This window comes from Vulpes lagopus, chromosome 24, assembly GCF_018345385.1.
Source record: "Vulpes lagopus strain Blue_001 chromosome 24, ASM1834538v1, whole genome shotgun sequence".
Classification (NCBI taxonomy): domain Eukaryota; kingdom Metazoa; phylum Chordata; class Mammalia; order Carnivora; family Canidae; genus Vulpes; species Vulpes lagopus.
Genome location: NC_054847.1, coordinates 32,761,923 through 32,774,565, shown reverse-complemented (window position 1 = coordinate 32,774,565; position 12,643 = coordinate 32,761,923). Strand labels below are relative to the sequence as shown.

The window sequence follows — 12,643 nt, the reverse complement described above, 5'->3', positions numbered from 1 at the left end:
TTGGTAGCATTTGCTAGGGATTCTTGAGAAGTCATTGCTACTTATCCATACAGTCATGGTCTTGGAGTCAGCCAAACATGGTTTCAAATCCTGTTGTTGTCACCTGCCCACTGTGACTCTATATAATTTACTTAATATCTCTGAGCCTCTGTTTTCTTATATGTGGACTATGGATAAGAATTATGATAATTAAATTAGGTGGAACAAGATATCATATATAACATTCCTGGCACAGAGCTGGGCTCTTAGTGGACACTCAGAAAAGCTTCGTTCCCTTTCTTCTCTTGACCACCTAAATCGTGAGAAGGACACATTGGTTAGAATTAGGAGGGGACGGGCTTTCATCTCCCATACCACACGATCAAGGACGCAGCTGGCTTTTAATGATAATGAGATTACCTGTTGGTAAAGATATGAAACTAGAGGAGCCTGGGTGGCTCCGGTGATAATATCATGGGTCATCAAGCCCTGAGTCAGGCTTCCTGCTCAGTGGGGAGTCTACTTCTCTGTCTCCCTCTGTGCTCAAGGTCTCTCTCTCTCTCTGTTTCTCTCTCTTGTTCTCTGTCTCAAACAAATAGTATCTTTAAAAACATATGAAATGAATCAATTCAGGGTAGACAGTCCGTTCTTAGCAGCATATTTTTCAGAGCCCACCTGCAGATGCACTACACCCATTACCAGAACTGGAATCCCTAGAGGACTGGCTGCACACTGGGACTTAAACTCAGACAAAAGCCCCATCAACCTCTCATAACCCCTCAATTTAAGAATATACTGCTCTAGGACTTCAAGGCATCTTAAAGTCATTAGAGTGATCTCTAAAGAGAAATGTGAATTGAAACAGCAGAATTGAAACAGTATCTCAGTTCCATAATTTTCATTTGGAGCTGAAAGGAGTCTGCTAGCTAGTTGGACTAGCACCTTGTCCCCTGACCCTGTGAGATATGTAGATCCCACCCCTGGTGTCTAGTGGCATGAGATCCAGTGGGCTGAGCACATAGTGCTGGCATCTCCCGAAACATCCAAGGTAGTTAGCATGCTCTTCCCTAAATGTATAATGCGCATGTGTGCTGCTCAGAGCTGCACTGTACCAACACACCAAGGCACTGGTTCTCTGCTGTTGGGGGCCAGGGGCAGACCATTTTGCTTAAAAGAGAAGCTGAGAGAGTTGTATACTACCCTCAAAGTCCATCGCCTAGGATAATTTTAGTCTTCTTGTGACATCCCCAGTCTTTATCACTTCAAGGTTAATTTGAACAAGCCTTCTCTACATCACCCCTCTCTGGGGTGGTCACACAGTGAAATTGGCCCCAGGGCTCCTTACGCCCCAGTGGACAGCCCGACCCTACTCCTAGGCCTCTCCCCTACCAGTGCTGATAACTCTAACCTTTAAAATAGTCCAATGTAACAAGGGTGGTATCTGGCATTAAGTTTGGCTTTTCTACAGTGGCTGTCCCCCCAAGTGGAGCTAAGCAATTTTATGAGATTATTCATGTGAAAACTAAAGTTATGATGTCAGAGAAAAGACCGCTTTAATTATGGGTTGGCTTAGCTACCCAAAAGACTTGAGGTTGAAAACAGATTGCTCAGAGAAGTGCTCATCTTGTGTAAATGGGCTGAATCTTCTGTGATATTCTTAGATTAAAGTTAAGAGATGTTATCTCTTGAAATACCACAAAGATCAAGATTATAAAATAAAATTTCAGGACTGCCTCATGGAGAAGGCATTTTGATATTTGGAGTTAGAAATTAAATCTTTCTCCTCTTGTACGTTAATAAGTCTTGAGCTCAACAAGATAGTTTACTTTTTTCCTCCACCTAATTAGCTTTTCGTTTGCTTGCTTGAGTTTTATCTATTTATTTATTTTAAGGATTTTATTTATTTATTCATGAGAGACCCAGAGAGAGAGGCAGAGACACACAGGCAGAGGGAAAAGCAGGCGCCCTGTGTGGAGACTAATGTGGGACTGGATCCCAGGACCCTGGGATCACGTCCTGAGCCAAAGCCAGATGCTCAACCACTGAGCCACCCAGGTGCCCCTGCTTGCTTGAGATTTAAATAAGCTTCTTATTTTAAGTAGTTTTAGATTTACAGAAAAGTTGCAAAGATAGTACAGAGAGTTTCCATATACCCTATATCCATTTTCCCCTATTGTTAACACATTACATTTCCGTGGTACATCTGTCATGAGGGAATCCATATTGATACATAATTATTAAGTAAACTCTTTATTCAGATTTCGTTAGTTGTCTCCTAATGTCCTTCTTCTCTTCCAGGATATGAAAAATGAGCTGTTTAATCTCTCCTAAATTTATTCATGGGAAAACCTGAGAGAAGACTCTAGAGTTCAAGCTTAAAAGAACTCAATTATTTAACTTGATGGATTTTCATAATCAATGTGCTGTTTCTCTTTCTAGCTACGCTACAAAGAAACATTTCAAAAGACCAAAGGAAAATATCACACTGTGAAGGATGCTCTCGACATTGTTTATCATCGCAAAGTCACAGATGACATTAGTAAAGTATGTCCCTATGTATTTCCAGTTGTGTAGGGCCTAATAACCTACCATCTTTTTTCTCTTTTTTTTTTTTAAAGTAGTCTTCCTTTCTTAAAACTCTAGAGAAAAGTAGGCTTTGTTATATCAAAGTTGGGTAAGACTTTATAGCTGCCTTTGTGTTTTTACCACAGGTGAAATACAAGGAGAACTATATGAGTCAGTTGGGAATCTGGCTGTCCATTCCTGATCGCCCAGAGCATTTCCACCATCGGGCAGTTACTGATGCAATCAGTGATGTGAGTCTCAAAACTTTCTGTTTTTACATATAAATTCATATTCCCATATGACTTATGAAATCAAACGCTGCATAAAAATTGATTAAACACTTGGCCAGATTTTAGATCTTCTGTATGGATCTTTAAATCCCCAAAATCACTGCTAAGTAACTGAGATTTAACTTGGGGGAGAGAAAAATATATTCAAATTTATAAACCTAAATTTTCTTCCAAATGTATGATACCATAGTATGGGACTAGAACTGATACACTTCCTCTAGGAAATCAATGCTCATTTCAAAATTTCAGCTCTCTGTATGAAAATATAGCTGCTGAGCTAATATGCTTTCTAGGAAAAATATGCCTGTTAAAATTGAATTGCTTTAATTAGTATTAAAAATTAAAATTTCCATGTACGATACAACAATACACCATAAAATGAACAGAAATAAGTATTCCTGGAAACTTCTCTTAAATGATTGTTTTAATACTTTAGAATTCTTTATACTTCAGTAGTCAGAGCTTCTATTTGCTCTGCTTGTATTGATCTTAACCTACTACTATTTAGAGATAGGTTCTTAAAATTCTTTGATGTTCTTCTCCCAGGTAAAATATAAAGAAGATTTGACCTGGCTTAGGGGCATTGGTTGCTATGCCTATGATACCCCTGACTTCACTCTGGCTGAAAAGAACAAGACTCTCTACAGCAAGGTATATCTACTTCAAGAATAAGAACTACCTGCATTTAACATATTCCAGTGCTCACAGAGAGAATTAGTACTCACGAAATGGCTTTTCATGTACCCATCTCTATCCTAGCATTTAGACCTTGTAGTTGGAGTACGTACTGAACTGTTTACTTAGGAAGTTTCTTAGTACTGTCTTCACCGACTATAGTCATTTATTTATATAATTTGAGTATGATAAAAAGTCATCTTAGTATTTGCTACCATAGCCATAACTCTAATGGCTCTTCCAGAATTTCTTCCTTACTATGTCTCTGGGTGACTAACTTTGTTAAAGTTGACATGGTAACATACATAGTGGGATGATTTTAGTCCACAAAGTTGATGTGTGACTTGAGGCAAATAACTGTTTTTTATGGCCTCATTTTCCTATTTACAAAGTAAAGAAGCTGGATGAGCTTCCCTTGAGTTTGAAATATGAGTCAACAAATTTTTCTGAGAAGTGCCAGATAGTAGATATTTTAGACTCGTGGCCCACATTCATTCTGTTACATAGTCTTTGTTACAATCCCCTAAAATTGTTTTAAAAAAAAATCATTGAGTCATTTCAAAACAGATAGTGGTTTAGATGTTAGCTCACCTCTGCTTTAAAATATGATTATCTAATTACTGGAAAGTTATTTCAAATTAATGGATTAAAAATGCCTTCAAGTTCACATGGAATAAAACAAAATAAAATAATAACCCTTATAATATATAGAAACAAAGAAGAAATGGATTTGTGTTTTTGCCTAGTATGGAAGATGGATCTAGTTGACATCTGTACAACAAAGTATATACTGCGGGCTAGTTTTTAGGTATCCACATGGGTATACTTTTCACTGCCTTGGGAGACAAAGTAAATGTTCACTCATTACTTGTTAGCCTCCATGAGTAAATTATCTCAGTTGTGTATAGGATAAATGACATCTCATTCTAAAGGTAATCCCAGCCTGCTCTCAAGTACCCATGTTCTGTTTTCTCTAGTATAAGTATAAAGAGGTATTTGAAAGGACGAAGTCAGATTTCAAGTATGTCGCAGATTGTCCAATCAATAAGCATTTCAAGTATGCAACGCAGTTGATGAATGAGGTATGTATGACTTGATCCAGCTAAGCCTATTAGGTTCCCTTAAGAAGTCTATGAAGTTGTTTGATTCAAACTCAATATATGAAATGACAGGAGAGTCAATTTAAACGTTGATTCAAGGTAAAGATTTGGAAAGCTGCTTATAATGTCACCATTTGATGGGCTCTACCGAAAGCAGAGTGAGACTGTCCAGAGTGATGTGAGGGCCCCACTGTCGTCATTGCCTCTGTTTGTACTGACATAGGATAGCACAGCCCTTTGGGTGGCAAGAGGAGGAACGTCAAGGATTTTGTTGATTTTTATCAGCTGAACTCCCTTAAACGTGATATTGTGTAGGGTTGGAAGGCCCAGAAGCTCAAGGTTAATTTGGCATCCCTTAGCGAGGCCCAGAAATGGCAATGGTTGGAAGGGCCAGCCCAAAGGGGAGAGCAGTGATTCGTGCTTTCACATATATTGCCACTGTTCCTCATACATCGGTGCAGAGAAGTATCCATTTGCACCCAAAATATCCCAAAATATCTCTTATGTTCTTATCCAGTCTTTCCTGGAACTGTTGCAATAATTTAAATTCAGCTTAAAATGGCCAAAATGAGCAAGCTATGAATTAACTTACTTTTGGATGGTTTTATATTTAATTTCCTATCCTTGGATTTTCCATGAATTTATGTAAGTCAAGAAGCAATGTTAGAAAACTAGCAAAATGTGTCTAAAAGTAAAAATGTAGCCTCAGTATATTTATTTCAATATATGAATTTTTTGTTTTTGTTATTTTAAAATTTAATTTAGTTCATTTTCAGTCGATTTCCACACGGGATGACTAAAGAATTACTGTCAGTAGCTTCCTAGGAAGACAATCTTGATATATTTTGTTACTGTTTTAATAATTTGCAAAGGATTTCCAGGATCTTTTATAATCAAATTCACTACCATTAGAAGACTGCTAGAATTTGCCTATGAATATGCTTTTTGAGTCTCACAGCTTTAGACAGTAAACCTGTAGCTTATCAGTACCTTATTTAAGATACCATAAAGCCTAATATTTTCAGTGGCATCACATTTAAAGGTAGAAGATGTGTAAACACAAGATAGTCCAATTTTGGTGTCGTCAATCAGATCTAGCCCAAGCCCCAGCCTTCTCCAGAAGGCTGAGCTTCACTTGACTCTCTTTACCTCTGTATTACTACTCTGGATGCTTTGGAAGCCCACCCTTAGTAATAACCCATTTCTAGCTCTCTGGAGTGTTTATCTTGGGACATTTCTGTGTAGCCTTGAAGTTGTACTCTTGCTATAATTTGATATGATGTTTGAGCAGAAAAAATACAGAGCTGATTATGAGCAGCGGAAAGATAAATACCACCTGGTAGTCGATGAGCCTAGACATCTGCTGGCTAAGATCGCAGGCGACCAGATCAGTCAGGTACTGTGATGGGGCTGGCTGGACAGCCCAGGCAGGACTGCGCTCCAGATTTCTCATGAGATGTCGTTCCGTCTGCCGCAAGGATGTCATAGGTTCTGCCTATGATATTGGGATGTTCTGTTTCAAGTATCTGTCTAGCCACCCAAAGAGCCCAGGAGCTGTTTGAGTGTGCCAGTGCATGCTCTGTGTCCTCACATGTGCGGTGATGAAGATAAAAAGCATTTGACTATGCTAAAAAGTCATGGTAGTCGGTCCTCCCACCCTTTATTTTTCTCGAGGGTCTAATTGGAAACTGCACATTGGGTCGCAAACACGAAACCAAGACACAAGTTAATGGGAGGAAGGAAGACAGAACTGCTTGGGGTCTTCTCCACTCCAGTGATGTCTTCTTCCTTGGAAGGCAGTATCGTGGGACTAGCTCTACGGGTCCCCGTTCACCGGGTTATGGTTGCTCAGCCACGAGCATCGTGGTCATTCTGCGTTGTGCTATAACATATTTAGTGTCTTCACCCATGTGTATATTTGAGTACACAGAGTGTGTGTGCCTACATCTCTTCACTCAGAAGTGATGGGGATATAGAGCCATGTCCTCTTCTGTCTTCCTAAGTCTCTTCTGTGCTTCACTGCTCTTTGCATGAACAGAGAAAATATAAATCTAGTGCCAAGATGCTTCTGAAACAAGGATGTAATGAAATTCTGCGTCCAGATTTGTTGACTGCCCTCTACAACACACACATGTGGAGCCAGGTAATGTCTGAGACGATGTGAAAGAGAGATTGAGAAGCCTCGAGGGCACTCACTCTTATGCTTTCCTTGATTTCCTTCCCTGCTCCCTGCCTGAACTGGTTTCACAAGATAAAGCTGCATAAATATTCATTCCTTATAAATAAACTCTAGCTGGGGCCCTGTGTGGTGATGCAGCAGCTGTCATCTGTACATCATCTAGCAAGTCCTAGTAAGACTTTTTCAAACTTTGTCTCCTAATTGTATACCGTTAATTTTAATTTTTTAAACATTTACTGCAAAGAAATGGAGACCTTACAGATTGTGGATCTTAGGTAGGTTTAACGGCATCTAAAATATCTGAATAATGTTTTCATTTAATATCAGTGATCACTACAAGTGTACCAATAGGGTGGGGTCTCAGGGCAGCTCTTCAAATATGGGACGTATATATGGCCCCTTTTGAGTTTGGTGCTAATTTGCTAGGTTATTTCCAGCATATCTGTCCTCATACTACTTGCTGGCAATGTTGCTGGTGACATTGCCTTCCTACAAGGTCAGTTGAAGGACACACCAGCACTTTTGCATCACATGCTGAAAGGAATATTTGATGCAACAACAACAAAAAAAAACAGTGATAATTGCTTAATTTACCAAATGTTAATAAAATGCCATAGTTCCCACATGAAAAAAGTTTTTAATCTTTTGTATTAAAACCTAATTTTATCACTTTTTTGATGCTAAATCAACACATGAAATGAGGGGCTGCGGTTTCCTTAAGAACATCTTGTTTGCCTGAACTAGTTCCCTTTGTCCTGATTTGATTATCAAATAGTTGTGCATGAAATTTCGTTGCGCTCTCGTATCTGTAATGCTTGAAACAGCTTGTGTGCATGAAAAAGCTCATGTCTTGGAAATTGCAAAAATGAATGTCTTTTTAAAATGATAAATACTTTAAACCATACATACTCATTTTTCATTATATATCTGTTTCATCTTTGACATGGATACAACCTTAAGCCATTATACATATTTGCAGCATATTATAAGTGAATCATTCCCTGTTGGAGTCCAGAGAACAAGGGTCGGACTCTGGCTCTGGAATTCATTCTTTCTATATGTGTCCCTTAGTTTTCTTAACCTCTCTGGGCCTGAGCTTCAGATATAGACAAGCATGGAAAATATAATTTATGATCATTATTTGCCCACTCCATTACACTATTGCTATTGAATACAGTTTTATATTAAACATCTGTTAGGATTAAAAGAGAAAATATGACAACATGCCCCACATGTGTGGCTTATCTAATAGTCCTGCTGTTTGCTGTGGGTCTCTCTTGAGGAAAATTAGATTCCTTAAAGCCCTCTATTCTACTTCAAGTTAACTTGTTCTTCTCTTCTACAATTTAGATCAAGTACAGGAAAAATTATGAAAAATCAAAGGACAAATTTACCTCAATTGTGGATACTCCAGAACACCTGCGTACTACAAAAGTCAACAAACAAATTAGTGATGTAAGTGCAAGAAACACTGAATGGATTCTCAAACTCAGGGAGCATTTGGAAATGTGGAGGGACATTTTTGACTGTCACAATGTCTGGAAGATTCTACAGCCATTTAGTGGGAGGGAGGCAGGGTTATAAAATATCCTGCTGTCCTCATGACCCTTATAATAAAGAATTATTCCAACTGAAGTGGAAGACACCCCAATTTAGACTTTATAGAATTTTCTTTCCTTTATGCACACTCAGAAACATACAAAAATCTTTGCATTTATATTTTAAATTACATCATGTTGTAAGTTGAGATGCACAATATTATCTCCTCCTGCTTTTACTTCTCCCTCAGATACTTTACAAATTGGAATACAACAAGGCCAAACCCAGAGGCTACACAACAATCCACGACACACCCATGTTGCTGCACGTCCGAAAGGTCAAAGATGAAGTCAGCGATGTAAGTACCAGAATGGCTTTGCAGCCCCTCTCATCTGGGGCTCTTTCTTACTTGATATAGTGAACCCTGAGGAATAGGTATCTATTCCTATGTAGCAATCACCTTAAAACGTAGTGGCTTGAAACAAAAATCACCCTTTTTAAAAAAAAAATTTTTTTTTTTTGCTCATGTTTCTGTGAACTGACTAGGCACAGCTGAATGGATCCTCTGTGCCACGGGCTGTTGGCAGGCAACTGAAGCCCACGTGGGCCAGGACATCCAGGATGGCTCAGTCCCATAGCTGGCCCTGATGACAGCTGTAGGCTAGGCCGCTGACTGTTGTATAGACGGGAACACCTGTATGTGGCCTTTCTGTGTGGTCTGTACATCTCACGGCACAGTAGAGGGTTCCAAGAGGCTGGAGTAGAAGCTTCCAGACCAGTGAAGGGCTACTCTTAGAACTGGCAAAGAGCAGCTTCCCAGCCTTGAGGATGACCTGGCTGGGAGGGGGCCCAGGCTGCTCAGGCTGGGTGGCTGGGCCTGGGGAGGCCAGCTCGTCCACTCCGGGCGGCGTCTCAACAGAGGAGAGGCCCGGGTGCCGGGGACACTTGCTCCCCACTGCCACCGCGCTGTGCTAGGTACAGTGACTCACAGTGAATCCCAGATTCAAGTGATGAAGAGCTCAGTGCCACCTTGGATGATCAAATGGCAAGGTCACGTTATAGAGAAGACGGGAGGGGGCAGATTGTGGTATTGTTGAGGCCATTTTGAAAAATGCAGTGTGCCATGAACACTGCTAATATTATGTAAGCTTCATCTTGACCCAGAGGAACGAGATAGCCATTAAATTAGAATACTCTGAATTGGAGGAGAAATTATATTAATAAATTTTCAGATATGTAGTTAGATTCTAATTGAAAACTATCTCCATTTTAGCTTTAAAAAATAGATTAAAAATTTTAAAGAACTCCATGGCTACATGGGTACAAGGAAGAACAGCGTAAGGGCAGCTGTAATAGCTCACCCCTACCCCAAAGCCTTGACTATGGTTGGTGCACAGGAATTTTTTGGTAGATAAATGTTCATACTGTTGGCCCTGAGTTGCCATGAAAAATATTAAAAACACCTAATGTATTGTTTATGAAAGCAGAATGTATAAAATATTTTTTAATATTTTTATGTTAAGCAATGGCACTTCAGATGTGAATATCACTTGTTCATAAATATCAGATCGTTTCTCTGGAGCAGCCCATTCCTTCTCACTGTGCATTTATGTGTCCATTTCTCCAGACTTTGATTATAACAATAACCAGAGATATTGATGAAAAATATGGATTACTAGCCTTTCCCCTAAAGATACTGATTATTAGGTCTATGGCAAAGTGCAGACAACTATGATTTTTATGATTCTATGGGGCTTCCTTAGAACAGTTTTACTTTCACACTTAACCACGTTAAAACCTAAAATCTGGGGCCTCTGGGTGGCTCAGCAGTTTAGCACCTCCTCAGCCCAGGGCATGACCCCAGGGTCCTGGGATCGGTCTCGCATTGGGCTGCCTGCAGGGAGCCTGCTTCTCCCTCTGCCTGAGTCTCTGCCTCTGTCTCTCTGTCTCTCATGAATAAATAAATAAAACCTAAATAAGTAAATAACCTGAAATCCTTGGGGCACCTGGGTGGCCCAGTAGGTTGAGCATGCGACTCTTGGTCTCCACCCCATTCGTGATCTCAGGATTGTGAGATCAAACCCTCGTCGGGGTCCATGCTTAGCGGGAAGTCTGCTTGAAGATTCTCTCCATCGGCCCCTCCTTCCACTTTCTCCCTCCTTCTTGGTCTCTCTCTCAAATAAATAAGTAAAACTTAAAAAAAAAAAAAAAAAAAAACCTAAAATCCTCTGCAACAAGTAGTGAGAAGGCCCCAGCAATGCCTCAGGCCCTGTATTTAAGAGTAATAGAAGGGGGTGAAACTAGAAATGCCAGGCCCAGGATGGGGTAGGCCCGCAGAAGCCAAGCCTTCCCTGTCTGTCCCATCCAAACCCACACATGCCCCAGCTTGCTAGGTCTGACTGTAGCAATAAGGTAATCGATGTCCTCCATCAGTTCTTTCACTTGTCAAATACTTATTGGTACCCAGTCCTTGCCCCCAAGGGGTCCAGCCCAGTGGAAGAAGACCCGTTAAGTACGTAGTTATGACATGATATGTAACAGCCATTACTGTGGGGGTGCAGATGGAGGACAAGACTATCCCCATGGGGGAGGCAGTGGGGGGAAGTTTCTCCTCCATCAGTTTTCAAGGTGTTCTGAGCTCAGGATTTTCTGAGTTGGGGAAGAGACCACACACGTGGCCCTTTTAGTCAAGCCCAGGGGACGTAAATCCTATGGTGACACTGGGGAACATACCCAGTGTGTTCTGGGGGAGCTAGTTTTTAAGATCTGAGACTGGAAAGTGCGTGGCTGCATTTTTTTTCTTCACAGCAGATTTAGTCCTCCTTACAAAACGTGTACTGTAGTCATGGTTTTAGTTTCTTGTTTTTTCAGTGTTTAGTAGGCTGCTATAAAAATTAACCTCGTCACTATGCTTCCTCCCACAGCTGAAATACAAAGAAGTTTACCAAAGAAATAAGTCCAACTGCACCATTGTGCCAGATGCTGTTCACATCAAAGCAGCGAAGGACGCCTACAAGGTCAACACCAACGTAAGTTCCAGAAACCTTCCCGAGTCTAATGGGGGGATTCACCAGCTTCTGCAGGACACGTGACCTCCTTTTACGTCTCTTCTAGTGATTGAGCTCCAGTGAGTGTGGATCACGGGTTAGGCTCCAGGAACATAAATGACCCTGGAATCTAAATGCAGCCTTTGGTTCTGAGAAGAACGGGGAAGAGCCAGGGTGGCTAACCCCATGCCCCAGGTGGCACACCCCTCAGCTCCTCAGCTAGGTGGCCGAGAAATAGATTTAATTCTGGAAAGGTCACATTTTGGAAGGTGTCTCACCATCTCTTCATTCCCTCCACCCTCTGTGTCTTCCTCTTGCCCTGCTCTACAACCTGCTGCTTCTGGACAGCACGCATGTTTTAGTCACTTGAGGCTGTCCAAAGTTGGGCTGTGTCTTTCGCCTGCTCAGAGTTCTCTGTGCAGACCTGTGTGTACATGTACACACGTGCGTAGGATGACACCTTAAAGCCTCAACCACAGAAATATTTTTGTGCATTTCGATGAGTAGAAACTTTTAAAGAATATATAAATGGTTAAAAACAGAACCATTATAACCCAACGAATGCCCACGAGTGCCCAAGACAACATCTCCTAATCAGGACAGCAAATGCCTTCCGGTATGTAGGGTGGGAGGAAGCTCACAGGCGTCCCGCGGATGGATTGAGGGGTGGGCAGCAGGAGGAGCGGGTGAAAAGGCAAATGCAGCGCAGCGTCCGATACAGAACCTGGGCAGTGGGTGTAGGGCGTCCTCTAGGATTCTTGTAGGGGGAAAACTCAGGGCATCAAAAGCAAATCTCGTGAAAATCTCATCAGAGGCATGCAGATTTTATGGTAGAGCAAATTATACCTGACAAAACAGGGAGGAAAGTGGGAGAGGAAAGAAACATGCTGATACTGTGGGCTCCTCCCAGGACACTCCAGCTAAATCCGTGAGCTCCTCTGCCTCCAACTTGGCCCCAGGCAGCCAACCGCCCAGCTCCGGTGAAGGTCCGGGAAGGGCTCAGCCCCTCTGAGGCCGGTTTGCCTTCCAGCTCCGCCAGTACTAGCTGCCTCCCCACAGGCATTTCATTGAACCCTCTGGATGGTTTCGGGCAGTTGTTGGCAAAGATTGAAGAGGTGGGAGTGGTGAGGCTCAGGAAAGTGCCTGGTGTTCAGGAAACACTGGGAGTTCATGATGTAAACGGGAGCAAGCCTGCGTTTAGCTACAAGTTAAGTCCTTGGCTCTGAAGATGGTAAAGCCGTGGGCGGAGGGGGGCGTACAGTCATTTCA

General features: G+C 41.5%; 1 protein-coding gene across 1 annotated transcript in view; it reads left to right on the top strand.

Moving 5' to 3' along the window:
* NEB (nebulin) overlaps positions 1–12,643 on the top strand; it is a 210,814-nt gene that overhangs the window by 162,707 nt on the left and 35,464 nt on the right. Inside the window, 9 exon segments of the mRNA XM_041739331.1 lie at positions 2,419–2,523; positions 2,691–2,795; positions 3,381–3,485; positions 4,487–4,591; positions 5,901–6,005; positions 6,648–6,752; positions 8,139–8,243; positions 8,578–8,685; positions 11,252–11,356. Coding sequence (XP_041595265.1) covers positions 2,419–2,523; positions 2,691–2,795; positions 3,381–3,485; positions 4,487–4,591; positions 5,901–6,005; positions 6,648–6,752; positions 8,139–8,243; positions 8,578–8,685; positions 11,252–11,356 — 948 coding nt within the window.